Raw genomic sequence first — 27,473 nt, forward strand, 5'->3', positions numbered from 1 at the left:
TGGGATTTATTACCATTATTTGTGGAGGCACTGATCAGGAATGGGTGCACATTTAGGAGCATCCCACCTGCCTCAAAAGCAGCAAAAGCACCAAACTGGTGGCACTGGGTTCCTGGTGAAGCAGATGGGAGTTTTCCCTGGCTGCTGGATGCCACACCACATTCCTCCCTTCTGGGGAATGCTGAGGGCTGGCTGGGTCTCTCCTGAAGCAGAGCCCTGACAGCAGCAGCCCTGGCTCAGGGCACACTCCTGCAGTGGGTGACTGAACCTTGGGGATGTACCTGAAATCTGCTCCTGCATGCATGTACAAACTCACTGGTTTGTAATAAACTCATTTATTGACAATAATGGACCTTCAAGAGTTTCCATTTCTTTCAAAGAGCTATTTTTGGGCTGTGATGGAACATGTCGAAGCTCAGTTTCCATGGCTGACAAATGTCTCCAATGGAGGTGGTGCAGAAAGCTGCAGAGCTGCTCAGCAGGCTCTCACTTACCAGGAACATGGAGAACATGTGCTTGCAGGAAGAACAGCTCTCTGGGTATCTAATCCTGGCATTTACAATGACTACAGCCAATAAGCCAGTACAGCAGCAAGGGGATGTAAAAGGGATGTGTCTCTCTTTATGAAGAAATATTTCAGTACCAGAATGACCAGAATTTGTACCAGAGTGACTAAAATTTGTAACATGTCTCAGCTTTTAAAAGCATTCTTCACCTGGACAAGAACCTTTACTTGGAAGAGATTTTTTTTTTTTCTCCAGTATAAATAGAAACCAAACCTCTGCAGGACACAAATGGAATGACACAGCACCTCCTGCTCTCCTTAACCTGGATCCCTGCTCTGCTCCTCCTGCAAACCACCAGGCTGGCAGGGACACTGCTGAGTGCTGGCAGAAGCTCCTGTTCCCACAGGAGGAACATTTGTTTCCCACTCTACAGCCCCTGTGTGCTCTACCCTACACAGTGAAGGTAAAAATTCAGTGAGTGGAGTGCAGTTAAATGCTGCACAAGGATGAGATCTCAAAATGAGTTATGGTTCTTACTCCAAGCCCCTCTTCTCACCTTGTCTGCAGGAAAAAAGAGCACAACACAACGAGGTCCTACACCTACAAGTAAGAGGAATGCAAGGGAGTGCTGCAGAATGCCATAGATTATCTTCCCATGAAACCTCTTAGGAAAATAAATTAAGACAATGATGATGTTACTTCCACATCCACATCTTACAGTAAGATGATTAAAGGGCACAAATGTGCTCTCTTCCATTAACTACCCTTTCTCTACCCTAGGACATAACTAAGGAAACATTTAATTACATCCACTTTATTCAGCAAGACTATCAAACCATTCTTGTGCTGTTTAATTCTGAAATGATTAACATATTTAAAAATAGGATCTAAACAATTTGTGTGTGCACAGTATAATAAAGGTAGATGCTTTTATTACAATCTTCCTTGCCACATATTTTAAAATAAAATTAATCAATACAATCACCATAACAGTCTCAGACAACAAATTAACACCATCCAATCAAGACACAGTTAAGATACTCAAAAGGCAGTATGAGTAGCTGGAAACCTTGGTCCTCCAATTCTTTTGTGTAACACATGGATTATGGATTTCTCCCCATCTGAGATAAAAATCGGCACACAAACATCAACAATTCATACTGCAGGTTTCTGAAGTGTTTCTATTGAGTGTGAGTAGCACTGATTTTAGCACAATGTCATTATGCACATCTCAATTCTCAGCATGTAGAGACTAATCCAGGCCCAGAGTCCATGGTTTGTAAACAACTTTTGGTCTCTCCTGCACAGGTGGCTCCAAAAACGAGTGGGTGGACTTGAGCAGTGGCCACAGGCACTGCAAATCGCTCCAGGAAGAGGGGACCTGACACAAATTCACTCCAGAAGGGAGAAAGAATGTGAGGGCAGTTGAGTGGACACAAACACAAAGCATTCTCCTCTCCCAGAGCTCCATGTGCTGCCAGGAAAAGCCTCCTGTGCCTCTGAGGTCACACAGGTGGCACTGAAGCCACCAGTGCCCAGCAGGGTCACACCTTCCATGCTCCCAGGATGGCCAGGGAAGATTATCCATCATTACAGACTCCCTCTCTGGGCTAAAGTGCTTGTTCTCCTGCCATCAATCAGGACCTAGGCTAGTTGAGATTAACCTTTTATCTTTAACTAGAGGTTTGCAAGTGAATCAGACAATGCTGGTCAGTCTCCTTCAAGCCCCTAAATGAGCAGTGGGCACTGTCTAGCACTGAGACAGCTCCATGAGACAGACAGCAGGAACTCAGGGAAAGATACAGGTATAATATGCAGGAGAGGAGGGAATGGAATATTACACAGGACTGTGCTGAGTCTTTGAATTTTGTTCTGCACATGAGCTTTGTGTAACTCTAAACAAATAAAAATGTGTACCTTGACATTCAAAAATACCTGTTAGCCTGCTGTGGCTACGGCTACAAAACATTAGCTACAGAATATATTTACAGATCATTTCTGATGTTTGTTCCTGGCAAGAGATGTTAAGCCCAATTCTTCACTGAAGATATAAACCTGACCTAATTTAGACCAGGTCAGTGGGAGTTTAGAACAGGTATCACATGAGCAACCCTCAGGGACTCAAGCAGAGGAAGCAGCAGCCCATTGCTACAGGATCCAGCTACTGTGAAACAGAACTTCTGCAAATTGAGCACATTAGTATGAATATTCTTTTTTTTTTTTTTAACATGGGTATGTCACAGATTCTGAGGAAGGTGTGAATTACTGAACAGATCCATTCTCTATGAAATGAGAAAAGATTACACCTGACAGGTGTAAACTGCTCCAACAAACATATCACTTTGTATCTCATGTTAAGATCACAGCTCATCGTGGTTTATAATTAAAATCTTCTTTGCAAGGTAGCTCCAAGCTTCCCAAATTCCAAGCTTCTTTATTTCAGAGAAAACAGCCCTTGCCTTGCTCTCAGTCCTTTGTGAAGTCTGTTTATTCTAATGGCAAAATAAAATTGTGCTGCCTCACTAAAAGGGCATTGACCATTGTCTGTACAGGCAGGGAAGTTCAGGATGTGGATCTCTCCTTCCTAAGAGGATAGCAGGGATTATACACTTCCACATGAAATTTTAAATTAAATTTTAAAAGATTAATAAACTCACAGTTATGTTTGGAATATGGCATGCAGCACTTGGTTAATCAATGTTAGAAACAGTTAAAATCCTTTTCATGTTCAACTGCTGAAACATATCACCAGCTACAGTATTTAAAATCTTTGCTGAAAGCAAGTATCTCAAAAAAGGTAATTGTACTCCTGGCACAGCTGCCCAAGCAAACAGCAGCTTACCTTAAAAGGGGGGAAATATTATTATGAGTATTTTCCAGCCCATCTGGAAGTTTGTGTTGCAGGGAGGACAAAATTTAGAACTGTAGAGCTGCAAAGAAAGGTTGTTCAGTGTGCTCAGAGAATCATGGAATGGCTGAGGTGGGAAGGGACCTGTGGAGATCTGCTCCAACCTCTGAGCAAGCAGGGCCAAGTTCAGTCAGCATCTGAGCATCTCCAAGAACAGAGACTCCACAACCTCTCTGGGCAGCCTGTGCCAGTGTTTGACCACCTTCACAGTGAATTACATTTTCCTAATGTTTAAATGGATTTTCCTGTATTTTAGTTTGTGCTCCTGTCTATTTATCACTTCCTTGGGCACCACTGGGAAGAGCCTGGTTCCCTCTCCACTGCTTCCCATCAGACACTTGCACACACTGTCAAGGGAGGTCACAGCTTTTTACAGGTTGGGTAGCAGCCATGAGCTCATATCTCTGCTATTGACTGCTGATTTTAGCAACTGTGCACAACACCAAAGTTATTGCTAGAAAGTTATTTCATTACAGTGGTTACTAGAAACTGGCAGTAGAGTCTCATTTTGTAGATAAATTCCTGCTGATTTTTTTTCCTTAAATTCTCAAGTAACATAATTTTTTTTTTCACTTTCGATGCCAAATGCAGGAGAGGAAATCAATCAGAAATTCAATTTCCATCCCCTTATGTAGTCTGAGACAAGAAAAGCTCCTCAGCTTGATCTGGATTTAACACCACACTAGACTTTATCTTGGGACAAGCAAGAACATGGATCCCATACAGAAATCCTACACAAGTGCGAGTGTCCAATACCTGTCAGCAGAGCTGCCCTGCTGCTTTGGGATGTGGCTATGATCCACAGGACATTGAAATTATTTAAAATCCCATTCTGATGCCTTATCAAGCAGAATTGTGCATTATTAATAAAAATAATAATGTATTTCTGTAATCTCTAATTGGTGTTGCTTGCAGAGACTTTATGAACAAGTTAATTTTTCTGTTTCACGGCATTTGGTAAACACTTGTAACTGACCAGATTTACTAAACCAAAAATACTACTTTTGCCACATTGCTTCATTGCTGAGGCTGCCAGCAGTGCTCACTAATGTTAAGGGAAGTGCTCATGTAGTTTTTAAGTACATCCACCCACAATGAATAAACCAAGGCAGCCAACTCCATGGTAAGAGCTGCTTTCTCTTTTGCCCTTAGTTAAAATCAAACCTGGCCTCAGAGGCCACCTTTCTAACCAGTGGTACTGAATCAAGGCATGATCTTGTTGATGAAGATGCTTCTGGAGCAGCTTTTGGAGGAAAATCATGTGGGCACCCATGGACATGAGAAATAAGCAGCCAGGACCTGTGACAACTGAAACTGTGCAGCTGTTCATGGACAAGAAACAGGAGCAGAGATCAGCAACATGAATGACACCTCAAGGTCACTTCAGAGTACTGAACATGCCAAACATCTTCAAAGTCCTCCTACACACGAGCAGAACTGTGTGTGTAGCTTTAACCCTGCTTAGTTTCATAGCAGCTGAGATACTGAGGTACTGAATACCAGGGTAGGTAACCAGGTACCTCCAGGAAAAGGGAGCATGGAGCCAGCTCCATTGGCACTAGATGCCATCTTGAAATACATTTTCCAGTCAGTCAAGCATTCCATTAGCAAATTCACATCTACAGTCTTTGGCAAGGCAGGAACATTGCTCTTTTGCCCTGGGTAATCAGACAGACTAAGTGAATCTGACAGACATTGGGATACCTGGGAATATGCTTCAATGCACACTAACTGTTCTGGATTTAAAACTGAGCAAGGCCAGCACATATGTTTGAGAGTGGACATCTGCCTATGCTGGGCACTATTTCATGAAAGTCAGGTTTCTGTCACAGATCTAAGGCAAATATTACAATTTACAGGAAAGAAATGAGGACATCGATACATTGTGCGTTATTGGAGACGTGGAGCCTTTATAACACGGTGGCTTTCACTATGATCTCTGGGTTTTCTATGTCCTTTTTGCTTTGGACCATTCTCAGTTCCAGCTGGGCTGAGTTTGGTTTGTTTCCTTCTCCAGCTTGCACTAAAAAGATGACATCAGAATGTCATTAAAAACAGCAGTATTACATTACAAAGTTACATTGTTTTGTTACCCCACGATTTTCTCTACCTGCCTCCCTTCCCCATTTTCCCTTACTGCTCCATGCTAAAAGCTTCCAATGTGGAAAATCCAAGTCAGCACTGTGATTTCTTATCACCACTGTTCCACACCTCTCTCCAGGAAAGAAACACAGCTCTGCTGTTAATTAGGAAGTCACACAGACATGCTCAGAGAACACACAGATTTCCTTAAGAATTGAAAGATGGGAACTCCAAGGGGAGAGAAGCTGAAAAAAAAAATCACTCCTCACATGGGCCAACACAGCAAAGAAACTATTATTAGTTGATAAACCCCTTTCAGTGCTAAACACACACTCATAGGGACAGTGGGTGAGCTACACTGAAGCAGGAGCTCTTTGGCACACCAAACTCAGCAAACATCTCGAGTTGTGCCAGGTTTGCAGAGCTGAGTCAGGCACAGTCAGCACGACTGCCACCCAGCACAAGCTAAACAGTGACATCTGCAGTCAGCTCTGGTCAAAAATGGCCCTGGAGGACACAGCAGGAACATGCACACAAAACTACCAAGCTCTCATTCTGTAAATCTCTGCCTGCTTCTGCAGTGAGGGGATGCCTTTAGTCAGGAAACCCAGAAAGCTCCTTGAATATTTCTTCTGATTCCAATCCAGACAACACAGGAACGAAGTCTGGATGAATTTAATTTACCTTTTGCACTCTTAATGGTCCTTTGCAGAACGTGCTGCATGGCTGACACAGTCTTTTCACATGCCACCTGCAACAACATATTCAGTGTTTAGTAAAACTTCAGCTACCTACATCAATATTACTAAATAATAACTAATGCTAGTTCAAAAATACTGCTATTAGAAGGAAAACATGACTGACAAAGCAAACATAGTGACAACTATGCAATGCAGAGTTTGGGATAATTTTTTTTTTTTTTTACTTAATTCTCCCTAAACAGGTATTAGAAATCATACTTGTATCAAGGACTCTGTGTCCTTAAGGGAAAGAAAGATGGATTTGAGAAATTATTTTCACTGCTTATTATGAAGTGAGGATAAAAAATGTAATTGTAAACATGGATGCAGTCTGTCTCTCTAAAAAGAACAACATTTTATTTGGAAAAATTAAAAAATCAATCTAACTGAAATATGACAATTTAATGTCCCTTTTGGCCAAAGGGAAATTCCATGGCTTTTCCTCTGAGGTGAGGAAAAAAAAAGACAAAACAGAAGACAATATTTAAATAATGTCACAGATCAGAATTAAAAAAAAAAAAAAACTCAAGAGAAACAAGGTCCAAAGCTGCAGAGAGATGAGATAACTTCTTCCCCACCTTCAAATTGTTTGGGTGCTTGTGTGTCCATGCCAGAAGCATAGCAGCAAACAAGTCTCCTGTTCCCACAAAGACAGCATCCACTTTGGGAGACTCCACTCGAATTCTCTGTGTTATCCTGGTACCATCTGCTTTAGCTACAACACAGATCCACAGTTAAGTGACAGACCCAGCCACTAATACAACAGCAATCACTAGAATTTAAAAAGAATTTTTTTTAAAAATCGTCATCAGATTTGAATGTTTGGAACATAAAGGAGTATTGTAAACTTTGTACCAGATCTTTTAAAAGGAAAAGCCTTCCAAAATTTGGCCAGCTTGGGACAGCATTTATAACTTCTATACTGTATATACTTTATTTGAGAGGGAGGAGGGAGTTACCACCTTCATTTTTCATCCTTCATAACTGTAAGCATCAGGTGGAAACATTGTGTGAACACACTGAATCCTGGTGACAGCACAAAAGGGGACACAGAGAAGAAGCAGGAAGGTATTTTATAACCTATCAAGGAGGGTATTTTATAACCTATCAAGGGAGGAACAATCTGCTAACAGGAAGGAGAGAGTGACTTTTCAGGAAAGCATTCAAATATGCCAAGTTCCTGTTTTACATCCTTACTACCAGGGTCAGTACCAGGGGCTGTAAGAGTCCCAAAAAACCTTGCCTAGGACATTCTCTTCCTCCTCCTCTGCCCAGGAGCTGCATGGAGCTCAGGCCTGGTGCAGATATTCCTGTGTACAGCCCTGCTGCCCTGAGACACTTACTGAATTTTCCAGATATATCTCAGACCTGCCTTGCCTCCCTGACTCTGGACTGTCACTGGGACCTGTCTGCCACCACCCCCCTGTCCTGCTGACCTTATTCAGGTCCCATGGGTGGGGACAGAGTCCTGCCAGGGACTATGATCACACTCAGCTCCTGTCCTTTCTCATGGAGCAGCCCTAGTCTCACCACTCCTGGTATTTATTACTGCAGGACAAGGGGCTCACTTAGGAATCTGTGCTCCTTCCATGCAGATGGGCCTGGTAGAATTTCTTCTTCAAGCACAGACAGGTTAGAAGAGAGCAGAGGTAAGGAAGGAGCTCTTCACTTACTTTTTTGGTGGCTTCCCAGAGCAATCAGGTAGTCATTTCCCAGAGGCGCCTGTAGATCTGAGCTTGTGATCACCACAGTCTCTGGTCCCATGGCATGGAGCATATCCATTACCTGTCCGTGTGCAAAAAGGCAGCAATCAGTGACTGCAATATGTGTGGATTAAACTTTCATTCATAGTACTGAGGATTTTTAACAAACACCTTATTTTGGCATCTTTTGTAAAGAGAAAAAACACCAGTCTCTATTCAAATAATCCACTTGAATTAGGGGCATTACTTTGAACTAGGGGAATCAAAACAGCCACATTTAAATGTACACACTTGTTAAAATATACAAGCATTTCTGTTTGTGTTATCTTTGGATGCTCCTCTGGAAAAATACTCTGTTTCAGCTGGGATCAGAATTTTTGCCTGCATCATGTTTTCAGAACATACTATCAAAAGAATAAGAGAATAAATATACAGACACTTGCAACTTATCTGGCATCTTGAAGCATTTTCTAAAAAGTCCGCAACACCAGGTAATGAAATCTTAATTAGCTACTAGTTTTAGAGTTACCAAAAATTAAAAAACCTAAATCAGAGGCAGAAGCGTGTCTATCTCAATCTTCTTTTCTCATTCTGTTTCAACCCCAAAACTACAGCTGTAAATTATATACCTTTGCAGATGTATTTCCACTCTGTCTGTTCCTCATTAAACTCATTAATACTCTACTCCTGACATCACAATTGGTTGTTACAGACAGAAGTGATTTTGATTTCACAGAATAAAGAATGACTTCAATAATGAGTTCAGTATAAAACATGGATAAAATATTAATTCTCCCAGAAGAGTTTAACTAAAAACCCTCTCAGGCTAGCTATGACTCATGAGCAGCTGGATGATAAGGATTTATTTCTGCTATTTTTTAATACTTTATTGCTTTTTTTTCTTGTCTAAGCCTCCAAGTTTCTTCAGCTGTCAGACCTCTTTGCACAGACATCAGTGGGGTTTTGTAGAAGCAGTAAATCCACCAGCACACACTGACACAATCAGTCTGTGCAGGAATATTAAACTAAATTTCATTCCTCAGTCACAATTCACCAGGACCCTAATCTCCACTGTCTCTAGCTGTAGGACTTAGTCCTTTCCACATTAATATTACATCTTGCTAAATTTTATGTCAGAAGACACTACTGCCATCACAGGTCTTGTTAGGGAAAGGAAAGCAAGCATGAAATCATGGAAATCAATGCCAGAATTCCTGCCACCTTTAAAAGGGACAAATTCCAGCATGAATGATTACTCAGACCCATATATGACATGCAGCTGGAAATAGAGACAGATTAAAGTATAATATCCTGCAAACAACTTCTTTAAAAATGTTTCCATTTCTAAGTATAATTCCACCTCTTTGGGAGAGATTTTTTTTAAAGCCCATCACAAATCAGAGCTATGGCATTAATCAGTCAGAAGACTAATTGGCAAAACTGTTTAGCACAAGCAACTCAGGTTTGCAGTTGAAATATGCAAATTTAAAACTAATGGCTGCCCAGCTAATTATGTTCTTCTCAAGACTGGTTCCACTGGTGAGATGAGAAAAGAACTGAGTTGAGGTTGCTGTTACTGGCATGAAGCACAGCTCATCATCCTCACCCAGCACAGTGGGGTAATGCAGAAATGGGGGCAGAGGAAATTCAGAGATGAGATCTCTGTAGCTGCTTCCTGCTGTGAAGGGATGGTGACCAACCTGTGGTGTTTGACGTTGCTACAGCAAAAAAACAACAAACATTTGGGCTGAGAGATCCCCAGCTACTCTCCAGGGTGCCACTGCAGCTGCTGCTTGTTTAAAGATTTTGTGTTCTTTTGAAGTTCAAAACCAAACTGGAGGGAATTACATCAGCCCATTATGAAAGCACTTGAGTAGTCAACAAAACAAAGAGCTCAGCCTTTCTCAAGACATCAATAAAACTGGATTTCTATTTTGTCCTTCAGCACCAAGCCCTACAGGTTTTTATTTTCTTCACTTTGTGTGAAAGGGCAAATCATTACACCTCCATGCAATATATTTGCAGGCCATCTATCAGCTCTGTATGGCAATGACAGCAGCTGTCAATGCTGTGGATTTATCTGGGAGAGTGAGGAAAAGCTGTTATCACACCCAGCATTGCTGAATGTGGGCAGCAGAGCCCCAAACAGGTTCCTAATGCCTGGGGTCCCCTGGGGTTTTCACCTCAACCAAGTAATATCCACAGAGTGGATTATTATACATAATAATGCACTCTGTGGATAATGATATATTATGATATGATATGATATGATATGATATATGATATAACCAACAGAGTGGATCATTATATATAATATATTTTATATAATAATATATTATATATATAATTAGATACAATAATATATAATTATTATAATATATATTATCTATCCTTGTAGATAATTATATATATTATATTATATTATTATATATTATATACACTATATATTATTATATTATACTTTTTTTTTTTTTTTTTTTTTGCCATGTGTGCTGCTGCCACTCCTCCTTCACTGCAGAAAGTAAGTTCAGAGAGATGTACTCACTACCACTGTAATCCCTTTCTCTGGAGCTCCTTTGGGAAGTTTCTTTGGAATTCTGACACTGAAGCAGGAAATATTTTGTGCCTGAAGTGTACAAGCTTTAATGATAAACACATGGCAAGGACAGAGGCCAAAGTGACTCCAAGGTTGAAGGCAAAGTGCAGCACTGCAGGCAGGAATGCAGAGATGTCACACACCCCACCCACCCTTTGCCCACTCACCTCCAGTGCATCTTTTTCTGTGTAAATCTTCCTGCCTGTGAGTAACCTGAAAATGAAGCAGAAATGTTAAAACAGCAGGAATTCTCCAGGCAGTGATTTTTTGTTTGCCCTTTCAGAGGAGGAGAGCTGGGACTGCACCAAACAGGCCAAACCCATCTGTAGCTCCACGGTCTGCTGGAGCAGACCTCAGTGTTGTACGTGCACAGTGCACTCACACCAGTCCCACCCTGCCTCCTCCAGAGACCCCTGCATCACAAAAATCCCCTCACAAGTGTTTTCTCTCCCTCTGCCATGTAGCTGCTGCCTCCCCTTTAGGGCACAGCCTGTGCTGCACCACCAGAGTTTATCTCCTGACCAAAGAGTCACAGCTGTGTAGACAGGACACGAGGAGACATTTAAATTCTTAGCTGCCCTGAGATGCTGCCATGGTGGTAATTCTGAATATATTTTTTTTTGTGGGGGGGGAGGGAATTGGAACCAAACTATTTCAGTTCTGATATTCTGGCACATAATTAAAATGTTCATACTAATGAGTAAGGATGGGGAAGGTATTTTTTAACCTGTCCAAGAAACACGCCTCTGGTGATAATAAGAAATAATCATGAAAATGAGACACTGAAGAAAACAAGAATAATCTTTTCCTCACATAACTCCTGGGTTTTTTATTGTTTTCAACATTCAGCAATTGAGGTCATCTGAAAAACACCACTTTAAACTAACAGTTAAAACCCAACACATACATACAAAAGGCACTATATTGAGACAAATAAAATTAAGGGGTATCAATGTTCCCTGCTTTTTTCCACAAGTTTATTTGGCTAGAAAAGGAAATAAGCACTTACTCAGCTTCAAACTGGTTAGGAGTGATTATATCTGCAACAGGTACAACTTTGTCCCTGTAGACTGGCAGGAGATCCTTGGGCACATACTGGGGAGAAAAAAACAGAGTCAGAAGTTCTCAGAGTGTCTGAGATGTGGGACTGCAGCTCTCCCTCCCTCACCCACCACTCCAGCTGCCACTGAGGGACCTGACAGCTCCAAGCTCTGCAATTGCAGTGGCACAGCATCCTCCAGCTGGGGACACTGTCACCATCAGCCCTTTCTTCCCTGGAGGGGATGGGAAGCACCGTTTTTAAGCAGATGGACCTAAACTGGCAGCATTAAAAGGAAATGATGTCTGGGTGAGAAATTTTTAAGTTCTTTCTCACCAAGGTGACTCAGCAGCATGAGGAAGTAGAGTGTCCCAGCTCACTCATGTCCTTACCTCCAAACCAAACTGTTTTGTTAAAAAATTTTTGATTAAAAATGAATGGTTTTTTTTGTCAGTGTGCAGCCTGGTACTGGCACACAGGATCTTTCTGTCACCGATCCCAGCTCAGAGCCCAACAGCTGTCAGATCCCACATGAAATAAATAATCTTCATTTAGGTTCCAGGGCTGTGTCCATTCCCCAGGATGACTGACAATGGCAGCCAGGCTACCAGCCAGAACACAGCTCTGGACAGGTGATGAGAGAACTCCAGAGAGACAGGGATGGGGGATATTTTCCTGTGGACAAGGTCTGTTGTCTCAGGAGAGAGCCAGAAACCATCCCAGGGCTGGGCAGCTGTCATTCTTTCCAGATACCAATCTCATTCAAAACCAAGGAATTTAAGTACTAACTTACTTGATGCTGGGATCCAAAGCACCTTTTTTTGTTGTTGTTTAAAAATAATAAATCTTTATACACCTTTATACCACAAACATTCACTACACAGAGAATCCAAGCAGAAGAGTACTACTCACCATAGAGCCTTCTCCATTCCACTTGTCACCCATCACTGGATCACACACTGGAAAAAAATTTAGGTTTAGAAATAGGGTACAATTATGAAGACCCTGGTGGGAGAGAGAAATTTTAGGTAACAGTGATGGCTACAAAACAGCATTGAGCACCTCAAAGCTTACACACTCTCACAGCTCTTGTAGCACACAGAAATTTGTATCTGGTGGCTGCCTATTTTGAAAGAGTAGGTCATGTGTCTTAAAAAGTTGTCTGGAATGGCAGTATGAAGGGGAGAAACATGGGAGAAGATAACACCTCTGAAAAGAGTCCTGTTTTTACTTTAGTATGAAAAAATATATTCCAAATGTACACACCAAAATGCTCTGTGTGTATTAAATAAAGAAACTATTATAATGAAACAAGAAGACAATTCATGCCAAAGTATTTGGTATAATGATATTTAACACATGTTTGGAACAGGTTCTGGATCACCAGCAGTACTAACAACACACTCCAAGAGTCCTCAGTGAGGATGGAAACAGCCTGGCACTGCACTTCAAAAAGGAACATTGTTCATTGTATTAACAGATCTTTAAGCAAGATCAAAAAGAAGCACAAATCCAAAGATATCAAATCAATGTCAGTATTTCAGGAAGTTTCTATGAGTAAAAAGAGGGCAATTTGTTTTACATTTTAAAAATATTTTCTTTATGTTAGAGTCTATTTATTAAACATACAGGATCTTAGAAGCCTCGTTGTGCTCTCACCACCTGACCACTTCCTTCCTGCTCTGCACAGTGAGATGTCTCTTTCTGTTCATATTCCAAAACACTTTTTAGCTTTTACACAAGGCTATGAAGAATTTGACAATCCAATAGTGTAAATAAAGGCTAAAAAGCAACAAAACCCAGACGAGATTTCTCTGCTATATTTTGCTAATTAAAACCTATGCTTTGTTAATTTTAAATCAGGATCACAGCTCAGTACAACACCCTGCAAACCCTGCCAATCATTCTAGATGATTCCTGGCCATACTGTTTACTGAGCCTGAAGATGACAGCTCAAACCATCATTCCCAGCTTTTTATCCCACTAAATCCTCACTGATTTTGCCCTATCAGCTGAAATTCAAGCCTATGCTGGTTATTCCTGAAACACTCAGGAAAGGAAGGAAGGGAAGAGAAGAAATCTTTTCTCCCAGGTTGAAGCCTGATGTGACATTTTAGTGACAACAGCTGCTGGAGCCTCCTGCTCCCTGGACAGTCCTAGGGAATATTAAAATAAGCAGAGCTAAAAAAGCCCTGGAGTTCAAGGTAAATCATGAAACTCATGAGGCAAAGCAGGACATTTCTGGGATGTGACAAGGAACCATGGCAGGGTGACATGGGAGAGCCTGTCCTGCCCTGGCTGACTTGGGAATCAAGGAGAGGCTTCATCTGCCAGCCCACACAGCCTCTGAACTGTGTTCTGTGCTGAACTGTGGCTGTTCTGAACTCTGAACAGCCTCTGTATCAGCACCAGCTGGATGGGAATTTTATTTTTTCCTGGATACAGACAACCAGTCCTCAAGGCACACTCTCCTTTGGATGGCATGATGCAAGAACCACACTGAAAGGCAGCAAATAGAGAGATAAAACCCAACACCCTGACCACCTAAAGCTGAAATGAAACATCACTGAAGGCCCAGCTGGCTCCAGACAGATCAGAAGTGTTGTGTAACATCAGAACAGTGTTTCCATCCATCCTAAAATGTGAAAATGATGAGCATACTCAGTGAGGGAGTAGGAAGGATTATAATGCACATCCTTACCATACACGAGGTTGGAATTCTGTTGCTTCAACTCCTGGACAATATCCACCACCATTGCCAGAAATGATGTGTCTCTTGTATACCCTTTCAGGAAAAGAAAAAAAAAAGACACCTTTGAAGTCCAATTTCTTGAACACTTTTGCTGTTTTTAGTTTTGGATAGGAATGCTGCATACTTCTATTCTTTGGATAAATGCATTTTTAGAACAAAGGCATTTATTTCAGTAGTTGACTCAGGAATAAAAGGTTGGAATACAAATTCAGACAGTGCTTGCACAACTACAAGTACAACCTTAAAAATCCATTTACTGAGAATGTTGTACAGGAAAGGCTCATATAACTTCACAATGCTTGAACATATATGAACAAAGGTCAAGCTAGAAGGAAACAACATTCCTTTTAATTTTGATCAGTATTATTTTTCATGCAGTAATAAGAAATTTTTCAAAATTCCATATACTTTTCTCATATTCTGTCTTGATGCAATTTTTATTATTAATAGTGTTCCTGCTGATAGAGTCCAACACATTAATGCAATAGAGATTTAACCTTGATAATTTTAGAGCGATCTCCAAAACACCAATAAAGTTCCTATTTTTCAGGCTTAGCAGTGAAATAAGCTGGAAATAAGTTTTACTGTATTTCAAGGCTACAATCACAATGCTAGCACCAAAATATTCTTATTTAATCACTAGTTTTTAAATGTTATAGATGTTCCTTAATTGATATATTTATGTATTAACTTTACTAACAACATTTATGAGTTATCTATTTGATTTTAATTTATTGTAGTTCATTTCTTGGGAACAGTGCTGTGCAGGGCCATAAGCTGGACTCAATATTTGTGGGTCCCTTCCAGCTCAGCATATTTTGTGATTCTCTGATTTAATACTATTATTTTTAGCAGGGCAGCATCTTTCAATGTCCTTGGAAATGTCCATTCTAATAAAATATTTTAAACTACATTAAAAAAGTAGATTTTGGAGATTTTTTTTTAACTTGAAAAATTGATCAGTTCTTGGGTGCTGCAGAGAAATGGAAAAGATTCTTTGCCAAAATTCTGGATTTTATCCATGAAATGCTGACAATCAGTCAAAAGAGTCAAGCAAAGATTTTTTTAAAAATAACTTGTCATGGCAGACTGGCTGGAAAATAATACTGAGTTGAATAATAATAATAATAATACTGAGTAAATAATAATACTGAAAACAATACTGTACATCACTGACAGAGGTGTTTAAAACAGTTACACTGAACTGAAATTTATCTCTTCCCTTGAGTGTCTTACTGTAAATGAAACAAATACAAGAAGATCTACAAATAGCTAACAGTCACAAAAAGCCCATGGAGTGTTACTTTGTATAATTGGCCTAAAGATAATAATTTTAATCTCAGCTGAGGTATCTATAATCATCAGACAATTAACAGTCAAACCCCATCTGCTGATAAATTGCTTTTTAGTGTTTAAATAATCATATTTCAGTGTTTAAATAATCATATCCAGCTTGTTTGAGATACAAAGTAGTTGTACACTATAGTGAATGTCTGTTTGAAGAGAAAAATCTGACTTTTGGTCATGAATGGAAAAAAAAATGGGTTTTAATTTCAGCCACAGTGCAGCTGAAGACTAAAACACAAAACGTGTTATTAGATGTTCAGAAATTACTGCTCTTTCTACTCATGCCTTCTTTTTGTTCATACTGAAAATGGCTGCAGCAAAAGAGATTTTAAAACAAACTTGAACAACACACAAAAAAATTCCTATTTTACAAGACTTTTATTAATAAAGAATCCCTTTTTCTCCCAAATTCGTTTTTGCTGAAGATTTCTATTTTCCTTCTACCATTTTTAATCTCTTAAATCCATTTTGCCAGTGATAAGAAAGGAGTAGAGGTCTTTTCCAAGAATTGGAAGTGAAATAAAAAAAGGAACATTTCTGCTAACAGAATACTCAAATATTATTTATATATTTTGCACACTTACATCTCCTGAAAATTCCTACAATACAGTGTGCTTTTCCTGGAAATATTTTCTGTGTGAGTTCCTTCCAGGAAAGAAAGGGTGCTTATCTATTTCTCAATAGCAAACAGCCCATTAATACAAAAATTAATTTCTTAACCTTAGTTCAATCTATTTGCTATTCAGTCTCCCTTATTTTGGAGATATTCCTCAAAAAACCCCTGACAGTAACTCTTTGGACATGCCACACCCAGAATGACTGCTTTGGAGTTATAACCCATGCACTTAAAATTTCCAGTTTTCCCTGTGTATAAAGAACTTTCCTACATGTGGAAGCCCTGAAATCAACCAAATCTGGTGATGTATTTCTGCTTACCTTTAAAAAGTCCCTGTCCACTGCTGTAAGAAATCGATACTGCTATGCAAACCAGATGCACAGCTCTTACTGAGGTGAAATCTGACCAGTAACCTACTTTTGAGAAGCAGGAATTGGGTGAGAAGAAATTTTTATTAAAAACTTGCAGAATCTCTCCTTTCTATGAAGTATTCTACAAGAAGTTCTCTTTGCCTGTATTTATAAACACTTTGTGCAAGCACAGGAAAACACTGCAGAACTGTATTCACTCAGATGACCTACACAGTAACTGTCACAGACATCTTTCCATGAAAAATCCTTTCCTTAGGATTTTTCCTCCTGAGAAGCTGAAAGGCCTCAGGAACAAAATGTAAACAATGATTATCTGCTGCTGTGGAATGCAACAGGTGCATCTGTGATTGGCCTCATGTGGTTGTTTCTAATTAATGGCCAATCACAGTCAGCTGGCTCGGACACAGGGCCCGAGCCACAAATCTTCACTATCATTCTTTCAGATTCTATTCTTAGCTTAGCTAGCCTTCTGATGAAACCCTTTCTTCTATTCTTTTAGTATAGTTTTAACGTAATATATATAATAAAATAATAAATCAGCCTTCTGAAACATGGAGTCAGATCCTTGTCTCTTCCCTCAACATAAGGTCCCTGTGAACACGGTCACACAGTAACAAGAGCAAAAAATCAAGATATATGACAGTCAAAGCAAAGACCCAATTCTATTCATACTTTGCTCACTGTCCAAAGCACTAAGCCTTAAAGATCAAATAAAAAAAAAATCAAGGATAGAAATAAAATCAAGAGAACTGTTTATAAAATCACACTGCAGTATCACAGAGTGCTAGCACTGCAGACTTAGGAGAAAGGGTTAAACTCATGTCTTCCTAATAAATTTAAAAATAATACTCTGACATTCCTGATGCATTGTTCCAAAAGAGGCACTCCCAAAATATGAAGTGAGCCTGTACATGCCTGGCCTGTACAAGTCTGTAAATGATACCAGGGGATCAATTTACCTGCCCAGTTACAACCTCCCAGGTGAACAGCACTGAGCCAGTTCAGATTATAATATACAGCTGAAATTTTAATTGCTTGGCTTGCAACAAGGAGGGATATGTGTTTTCAATTTCTTTAGCCCTGTTTACACCTGCTGGGAGCTGCAAGGAACAAGCTCTCCTTACCTGTGAGCACATAATCGTAGCGGTTGACCTTGTTCAGCTTCAGCCCCTCGTAGAGTTCATGCAGCTCATCTGAATTCAGCACCTGACCCTTCCAGTGGGCATAGCCTGCAAAGAAAACACCAGGGCAGCTCTCAAGAGATGGATCTTCTGCTTCAGATCACACAGATGATACACATGGAGGGACCACACATCCAGTATCAGCACAGGAAGGATTTTCACCTCCCCTCCTGTGAAATGCTGGTGCTGAGTGAAAGCTGCTGCCAGCAGAACAGGATGTGCGCTCAACTTCTCCTCAGCACCTCTGCCTCCCAAAGGAGCTGGAGTGACTACACTGCAGTCTGAGAGTGTCTGTTTAACAGCAAATCAAGCTGAGCACACACAAGCTCCTGCAAGGTTTCCCACAGAGCTTTTGCAAGTTATCCCTTTCCTGTGTGGAGGAGGAGAAACATATGTTCTAGATTTCACTGGAGGAGGGTGTCAGTATAATCTATTTTTGTTATCTTATACTATATATAAAAAAAAGGAAATATTGACAGTTAGATGACAATCTTAATAGGCTTATAGATCTGTCTGGACAGAGGCCTGCACCCATCAGATAAAGCATCCACTGGGACCTGCGTGCCACAGAGTGACCACAGCAGAACACTGCCACGGGTGGTCTTTAAATGTACAGGGCCACCTGACAGACTTTCTTCCAAAAATAGCACACATTCAGTGCTGAGGATCCTGGAGGAGGAAATGAGTAGCAGAAAGGCACTGCAAACAGATAAATAATATCCATATACTCCATATATCCTTGAATGATCTCTAAGAATTGCAAGCAAATATGCTCAGCTGAGAGAAGCAGATGGAAGGTGGAAGTTACTTGGGATAAACTCAGCTGATTTCAGCAAACAGTGGACCAAGGTGCATGGCAGCCAATTCAAAGGAAAATAAAAAGTATCTCCCTTAACAGAATCTAAACATTTGTTGAAAAATGTAAATGCACCTTGCACCTTGTCAGCAAAGCCTGCCCATCTACGTGCACCAATCACTCCTCTGTATGTAAGAATGGGGCTACCTCCAGGATATTGGATGAGACATCCACATTTTAACTCTTTCAATCTCCATAAATTCATATTTTGTCAAAAGGCTTACCTTTTTATTAACTGGAATTAGGAAAAGTGAAAGGTTAAGTGAGGTATCCTCTCCCATACCTCCCCTGTGTAAAGACAATGGTATTTTGTTTGTTTTCACTTCTGCTCTTGCAGTTAAAAAATTCTGTGATGAAAACTGTTGGCTTTGATTATCACTCCAAAGTGACTTATTAGAGTGACTGCCAAAAGGTGTCTAGAGGCTGGGATAAGCACATTTTCCAGATTTCCTTCTTGTGAGTGCAAACAGACCCACGGTATGGTGAGCAGATGGATCATTTTGCTCTCCTCAGCTCACAAAGGCCAAGCCTCTAAAACACAACTTGCTGCCAGCTGGCTGGGGGCCTGACTCACATCAGCCACCCAGGAAAATGCTACTCACAAAGTCCCTGTGAAGAAAGGGACAAAGTAAGGCATTTCTGTTCTGAAGAACACCTGAGCGCATGTAAATCCAGTGTTTGGTTTATTTAACACAAATGCAGGTATTTGTTGTGTCACATCTGCAGCATCACACAAAAATAATCTGTCCTCTCCTCTCCCCCAGCCTCTGTAGCACTGAAAATCCAGTAAAGGGACACAACAGAGTGTGGCATTCACATTCTCTGAACATGCCCAGGGTTTTTTCTCCTGGGAAGCTGAAAGGCAGCAAGAGGCTTCAGTAAAAAAGGAAAACAATCCTTATCTCATTTGCTTCTCCTGTGTTGTGCTCAGGTGGAATGTGTTTGGAGATTATTTACCCACAGGTGATTGCCTGATTGGATTTTGGTGTGAGTTGTTTTGACTCTTTGGCCAAGCTGTGTCAGGACTCTCAAAAGAGTTTTCATTATTATCTTTTTAGCATTCAGTATTTTTTCTGTATTCTTTAGTATAGTATAGTATTAATATAATATAGTATAATAAAGTAATAAATTAGCTTTCTGAGAACATGGAGTCAGATGCATTATTCTCTCCCCTCATCAGGCTGCCCACATTTACAACAACAGAATTCTTCCATTTGGGCCACCAAGGAAACTGGGGGCACTTTTCACCCAGAATCAAGGCCAAAAATGCTGATATTTATCTTACACATGGCCATAAGAATAACTATGACAGATGGCCCAGGCAACCTGGATACTTTCAGGAGCCATTTCTACAAAGACCCTGTAAATTCCCTACTCAACCAAAAGTTCACCTTCCCATGTCAAGCTGTCTTAAATGGTCAGTGCACAAGGCTCATGTTACACTGATCCTCCACTGAGGGAGAGAAATAAATACAAAAACTCAAATTCAGGCAGCAGCCCAGCTCATCTCTGGAGCTGGTGTTACCCACATGGGGCAGGGACATTGTCTGAGCTCTGCAGCAATGACTTCCACAGGTAACTTGAGGATCTTTTTAATTATCTGGCAATGTGTAATACGACCTGAAGTCTAACTACACCACAGCCAGAGTTAAAAACAAAACCCTAGGGAAGCTCTCAGGGAAGCCCCAGCTATTGAGACATTAAAAATAAAAGGGAATGACTTCACTGGAGCTGCAGAGAACTGTGATGTCACTAGGAACTGAATTATGTTCACCAAACTAAATCAAAACTGGCAGCAAGATGAGAACACCCCTACGTCCTTTCCCCAGGGTAATTTCATGTAATGTGACAAACAGAAGGGGCAAATCTCATGACCCTGCATTTATCCTACTTTCCTGGCAGAATGTAACACCAAAAAGCAGAAAGACTGAAGAAAAAGCCAGTTACTCATGTTCAAAAAGGTTTTCATGAACTGGAGGATGGGGTTCCAGGAAGAGGGACTGTCTTGAAAGGGGAAAGGCAGAAAGGAAGAAAGCTGAGTCTTCCTTGCTTTGGGTACAAAACCACCCAACAATTCCCCTCATTGCTGGTCTGAGAGAGCAGAGAGAACACTGCAAATCATGACACAGCTCTTCAAAACCCCACTTGGCTCAGACTGCATTCGTCTCCCACGTCTGTAATAATTTTAAACACACAGATGAACATAAACACCTCAATAACCTTACACCCCTTCTGCCTGGGTTATTATCTTTTATTGCAATTACATCCTATCTATTTGCTTTTAGCAGATAAGGCAATGACAAACAAGTAAGATACAACACCTCATGTCACTAAAATGATGAACATATTCATCAGTTTCCAAGGAAATGTCCTGGTTCATTGGACATTGGTATGAAAAATAAATAAAGTAGCAAAAACCACAACCAAGAGAGGCAGCTAAAACTTCCCCCAAGATGAATTTACATACTTGCCTTCCTCTGGTTTTTTTTCCCTTTGGAGTGTGTTTATAATCATCTTAATTACTTTCAAAAACAAGGAAGAAAGAAAATTAAATTACCAGGCATATCAGAAGGGAAAAAAAAAAAAACAACTGACCAACACAGCAAGAGAAAAACAAGCTACCATTTTAGTATAGCAAAGCATGTAAGATTCCTTTGTTTTTCAACCCAGAACATTCTGTTCTGAGGTTTGAGTTCTTCCTGTGGTGCTCCCTGCAAAACTATTCCAAGTGACTCCAGTAACAAAGAATTTCACATGGGAAAAAGGAAGAAAGTTGTAGTGTTTAAGATGGACAGGGAATCTGGGCCCAGCTGTGTCACAAAATTCACATTGCACACTCCAGCAGACAACCTGCTCTGAGCACATGACTCATCTGCAGCCACCAGGAGGCCTTCAACAAAAGCAGAAATTAGGTACCAAATTCCCCAGTGGATTTTTTATAGCTGGTCACAGAGTGGGAGTAAAATGTTATCAGTGTCAGGCACAAGTGGAGATCTTTTCTCTCTGCCCTGCACACACAGGGGTGAATGAATCACCTGGGTGGGCAGACTGTGCACAATCACATCAAGATATAATTGTAATTTCTCATGTCTTAGACCTACCAGCCAACCCAGCCACCTACTGCACACCCACTAAATGGAAGTCAAACGTGCTCAAGAATAAAAGGAAAAGTAACAAAAAACCCCCCAGGCTGTTAGTCCCAGAGATGTTTCAAAGGTAGGATTTGGATGGCAGAGTAAGCACATTATTGCTTAAAATTTACCTACCAATGAGAAACAGAACTGGAAATCACTGAAGAATTAAAAAGACACCCCAAAAAATATCAATTATACAATTAAAAATAAATCCAGGTTTTTATTTTTGCACATCATATGAGGTGATGCTTCTGCAAAGGGTTTATTAATATAGCATAAAGAGAACAATCTTAATAGGCTGCATGACAGCTTCTTTTATTTGAATGTGCAGCATGATGCCACTCAAGTGTGAGTCACCCTAATCACTGAAGTTCCTCACGAAGCAACATGACAAACTCTTCTCTCAGGGCCACTGATTCAAAGCCCATTTTCCAAATTTCAGGATTATCAGAGACTAAAGAAAGCTGCAATTTCTGAGCAGGAGTCAGCAGAAAGAGGCCTGTGGTATCTTACTAATTTGTAGACAGGGCAAAAAAAGAGCAATAATGATTCACCAAAGGCTGTTAGTCATAAATTCTCTCTGCATTTTATTTGCTGCTAATTCCAAATTTTAAAGCAGGGGAAGAAGGAAAGAAAGGATACTATGTCCAAACCCCACACATGCTTCCACCTGTGCTCCTCTGGCATTCTTCCAGAAACTAAAGCTTATAGCTAGATTTTGAAGGAGGAATTTGTCCTCCAGCTTTGATGATGATGACAGAAATGGTTCTTGTACAATTTCGTTTTTATAGGAAAACCAAGTTACCTTCACCCATTCATCCAGCACACAATGCCTGTGTATTGCAGGACAGTGCCAGACACAAGCTCTGCTTCCCAAAACCATGAGGTTGTGTGGCAAACTTTGGGACTTTTTAACAGATTCAGTAAAAAACAAACAAACAAAAAACCAGAACCACCCCTCCAAAAAAAAACCCCAACAACCAAACAAAAAGAAAACAAAAAAACCCCACAAAACAAAACCAAAACAAAACAATGACTCCTAAACATCAGGAGTAGTTCCAGTATTTTAAAGACTTGTGATATTTGAGATAATTTTTGGGTTTTGGATGCTCATTTCAGTCTTCATGTGGGAGGAGGAACCACAAATTTAATGTTCCTTCCACTGTCTGCCAAACCTTGAATGAAACACTGGAAACCTCTCCTTGGCTGTGATATCATTAAAAACAAATTTAAAATCTTCTTTTTTGTTTTAAGAACCTGGTCACCCTACTGATAATGTAATTTTCCCATCTTGAGACACATTCACTTTATGGTCTATAAAACTTCTATTAAGCTCTTGCAGTGCCCTATAAAGCTGATTTAATCTTGAAACAGAAAGCCAACAAACAACATGTACTCATGCATTTCAAGCACTGAATAATCTGACATGAAAAAATTGCTTAATTTTGTTTAAGATTACAACAGTTTTATCCAGCTATTGAAATTAAACAACAGAAAATCCCAAACTCCAAAACTAAATAATTTTTTTAAATAAACAGAAGTCACACCTAAGTATATTTGAAAAACACAAGGGAACCTTTGTACTGTGCCAAAGGGTACAAGCAAAATAAGCAGATTTTTGTCTAAGCCAGGAAAGGCCCCATTCCCTTGTTTAATTATTACCTTTTTTGGTTTTTTTTGTTATTACCCTTCCTCAACAAGCAGAGGTAGCTTTAAAGCCAGCTTTGAAACATTAATTTTTTCTACCCAAGGTGACACTAAATTCCCTCCATGATAGTCATCTTAGAACCTTTTGAAAGCTGCATGGACAGTCTGATCTCTGTTTCAAAATCAGTAGTTTATTAACAGAGCTGCACCTGTAGAGATACTAAAAAAGTACCTCAACTTTTGCCCTCTTTTTTCTTTGTCAGAAAAAACTTCTGCTCTTTTCCAAGATGTTAAAGCCAGAATTTGCTCCCAGATTATTTTCTGAAGACACCTATAGATTTTCTCTATCTAGAGTAGCTCTCCTCTCAAACTTGCCACCACCAAAACATGAGTCTCCAGCAATCCAAAAATAGCAAGTCACTTGGAGCTCCTTTATGGGTGAAAGGTATTGCTAAAATAAACATACATTTCAGGTTTCTTTTAAAAAATCAAGTCCTCTACAACTGTGAGTATTAGGAAGTCTGAACATATTAGGTGAGTGCATTGCATTCAGGCTTAGAGCTTAATTAAAAATACACCAAAAGGTATTAAGGCCTTTCTTCCCACCAAAATGAGATTTTGGGATACTTGATAGTACCTGAATGGGCACACAGTGAGGAAACATTGCATCTACCTCTGTGTTTTTCTGATGTTTGATTTGATAATGTGACTGTGACTTTCATAGAGCCATAATTCATAGAAAACCATTTTGAAGACTCCTTTGTTCACATGCCTGGCTGTGTAGATGCCTGTATTTGTATTATTTCACTATCTGACTTAATTAGATCACTGCCTAACAAAAGAAATTCACACTCTGAAGGGCAGAAATGGACATTACCATATCCATCCTACTCCCATATTCAGGCTTCTGAGAGACTTGAATGAAAACATGAAAATTACATTTCCATCCTCTATCATGAAAATATGAGTGAAAACACAAAACCAATATCCTCTTTAACTGGTTTGTGGCTCCCAAAGAGTTTATATCTTTACATAAAACCAATGTCCTCTCCACTGCCATGGGATGAGGGGAGCCCCATGCTGAGTGAGTTTAGGGACACTGGAGTAAATCTGTAAAATTTTACCTGTGTGGTTTGAAAACTGGACAGAGTTCACCGTGTCAACTTCAAATCCCAAAACCTGTAACAGAACACAGGAATATTTCTTTTACCAACACAACTTTGTTAATACATTACCCACATCACAAAAAAAGAGAACTCCTTGCTGTCCCATGCATACTTAAAAATCTTGGGAGCTGAGTCAACAAACATGCAACATAAACAAAGAGCACACTGCTCTACTACAGCAACAAACAGGGATCAAAAATGCCACTGGCAGCAGCACCAGAAAAACACAGCTCAGGATGCTCAGGCTGGAGTTCATCTGGGGATAAGGCCAGAGAGGCTGCTCCAGCAGCAAGCACTGAAACCTTGAAGAAAGCCTTGGCTGATATTTCTTGGCAAGAAAAGAAGTACAAGGTACTAAATTAATGCACAATATGGAGGGATGATGCTGTTGGCATTCCAGAAAACCAATTTTTCTAAAAGGAGGAGAGAGGGATCTTAAAAGGGATCAATACTACAAGCCATACTTGGATGTCACAACCAGTTCCTTTAAAGCTAAAAGAGAATAGAAAGAAGTCACAGAGAATTAATTTGTGGTATGATTAGGCAACACATGGGAGAAACAAACACAGAATTTAAAAAAGCCTAAAGCATGCTCTGAAAGCCACCTGCTACATTGCATTACCAGCAATCCAAATACTGAAATAACCAATAATTTCCTAGTGCAATCAACAAATATTCTTGTCACCCAAAAATATATAAATAACATGTAAATAAGAGCATCCAATCAGTAGAAAACTAATGAGGATTTTTAACCTGACAATACCTGTTTAACACAGACAGGCACTGCTAGTCAAGCCATTTTTAGCCATTTTTATGTGTCACGCAAGGAATTCTAATGCAAAAGTGACATTAACAGTCTGACAGCCGAGTCTTTGTTTCCTCATCCAGCTTGCTCTGAGTAAGAAATCTCCTCAAAAGAAGTGCTGCTATGTATGGCTCAGTGAGTCACACTGGAGATAACAGCAATGATGCACCACTGTGCATGATCCTCTTTCAGGCAATTTGCTGCCAGGGGGGAGTGAGCAAACAAAGCTTTTCCAGTCACGTTTTCCAGGCAGACTCACTCCTCTCCCTTTTCTGTCGTGAAGGCAACTCCTTCTCACAGATTAAAACCCTTTTGGGTGCCTGGTGCCAGACATCAGGTTTTCCCTGTGCCTGTACCTTCCCTGGGATAAACCTTCATTCCAATACCTGGCTACAAGATGAAGCTACGTGCTGTGACAAGTTGTTCCTTTCTACTCTTCTGTTGTCTCACAGCTCACATCCACACAGGTCTTCTTAGAAAAAAATCTCTTAATTCAATAGTTAATAAAGGTTTCTGTTCCTTCCTCACCAGAAAGCAAAGTAATTTTGGATTAGTGGTACACAGAATGGTGGATTACCTCAATGTGACCAGGTTCAAATTAAGCTGAGCATCTATGCTCCCCCAGGTTCTTATTTAACCTTGGTGGATTTTATTTTAAAGTCCCAGGAACATGACAACACTGTTATGACCTTAACCTTGATGTCTGGACATGCTCTTCAAACAAATAAAAGGAAACATGGCCTCTAGCCAGATTATCACCCCATAATCAACTCCCCTCCCTGTAATGAACAGACCTAGGATGTTACTTCCTAAAGTATCTTGGCAATAACTGTGAATTAATTCATTTTCTCTGCAGTATTCAGATCACATCTCTCCAACTACTTAAACCCTAAGACTACAGAACACCCTTGCAGTGATTTACTGACTAATCAGGTTTTCACTCAGTGCTTTAGGGATGGAGAGCAGGCACAGCTGCTGCAGGCAGGGCAGTTCGACAACACTCAGATGTCCCAGATGATGGCCACCAAAATGAGCAGCCCTTCTTTTGTGTCCTCCCCAGCACCAGTTATCATCTGATTTCCCAGCCAGGTTTTCCACAGGATTAGGGACTTTTGGTTTGTTTTGGCCAGTTAATCTGCTTCAACCAAAAGATGGAAAAGTACAAGGAGGCCACGTCTCTTGGAGATAGCCAGGTGCCAGGTTAGCTTGGCTGTACACTTGGTAAAACATTAAATAAAATGCTTTGGAGAGAGGATAAAAAGCCACAGACAGCTCAAATTCTGCAAGGGACCTTGATATTCTCCCTTTTCTCATCAGTCCAAAACAGGCTAAAAAAACCTTTCAAAGTCTCCAATGAAAGTCACTTACTGGTATTAGTCCACTCTGTCACAGTTTCCAGTTTCCTCCAAAGTTTTGTTTTTAATAGACATGTATGATTGAAATCTAACACATCTAATTCTGAATCCTGATTCAACTCTTAAAATAACTCACAGTTACTCCAAATCATTTCCTTTTATAAAGGTGCTTGCTAAGGCCTAGGCTTAGCATTAGTAGTAGAATAATCAAAAAGAATGCTGAAGCCATTTTAAGCCAGGTTGTTTGTTTTCAAGGCAAACTGCATTTAAAAGTCCTGCAGAATTTAGTCACAGAGAGGACAACCTGAAAACAGGACTGAGGTGATAAAAGCAGCTTTTCACAGCAATCACCTCTTCTAGGAATAGAGAAAAAACTGTATCTTTATTTTGGTTTGCATAATTCATTTTAACAACTTGATAGTTTTTAGTGGACAAGGAAGTGCTGTTTTCTCCCTTTTAATTGTTATTTAATTGCTTTTATTTGTTGTTTCCAACGAATAATTAAAAACCAGTGTTAGTGACTGTCATCCTTCACACCTGAAGGACATCAGAGACAGTTTCTGATGCTCTGAATGATGAACACTTTCCTTGCTTACAAAGGGAATTTTGTTCCAAAAATATCTTGTTAATCCTTTTTAATACATACTCACACTTTTAATTCCTTGTGCA

The 27,473-nt window shown here is 40.1% G+C and overlaps 1 protein-coding gene across 1 annotated transcript in view; it reads right to left on the minus strand.

The window, feature by feature from the left end:
• Positions 1–1,304: 1,304 nt before the first annotated feature.
• PDXK (pyridoxal kinase) overlaps positions 1,305–27,473 on the minus strand; it is a 42,286-nt gene continuing 16,117 nt past the window's right edge. The window contains exons 2-11 of the mRNA XM_059493338.1: positions 24,603–24,657; positions 17,785–17,889; positions 14,276–14,359; positions 12,487–12,533; positions 11,545–11,630; positions 10,703–10,748; positions 7,910–8,021; positions 6,815–6,951; positions 6,181–6,247; positions 1,305–5,437 (exon numbers count right to left, since the gene is read on the minus strand). Coding sequence (XP_059349321.1) covers positions 5,325–5,437; positions 6,181–6,247; positions 6,815–6,951; positions 7,910–8,021; positions 10,703–10,748; positions 11,545–11,630; positions 12,487–12,533; positions 14,276–14,359; positions 17,785–17,889; positions 24,603–24,657 — 852 coding nt within the window. The 3' untranslated portion in view covers positions 1,305–5,324. The remainder of the gene's footprint in view (positions 5,438–6,180; positions 6,248–6,814; positions 6,952–7,909; positions 8,022–10,702; positions 10,749–11,544; positions 11,631–12,486; positions 12,534–14,275; positions 14,360–17,784; positions 17,890–24,602; positions 24,658–27,473) is intronic.

This window comes from Ammospiza nelsoni, chromosome 2, assembly GCF_027579445.1.
Source record: "Ammospiza nelsoni isolate bAmmNel1 chromosome 2, bAmmNel1.pri, whole genome shotgun sequence".
In the NCBI taxonomy this organism is placed as follows: domain Eukaryota; kingdom Metazoa; phylum Chordata; class Aves; order Passeriformes; family Passerellidae; genus Ammospiza; species Ammospiza nelsoni.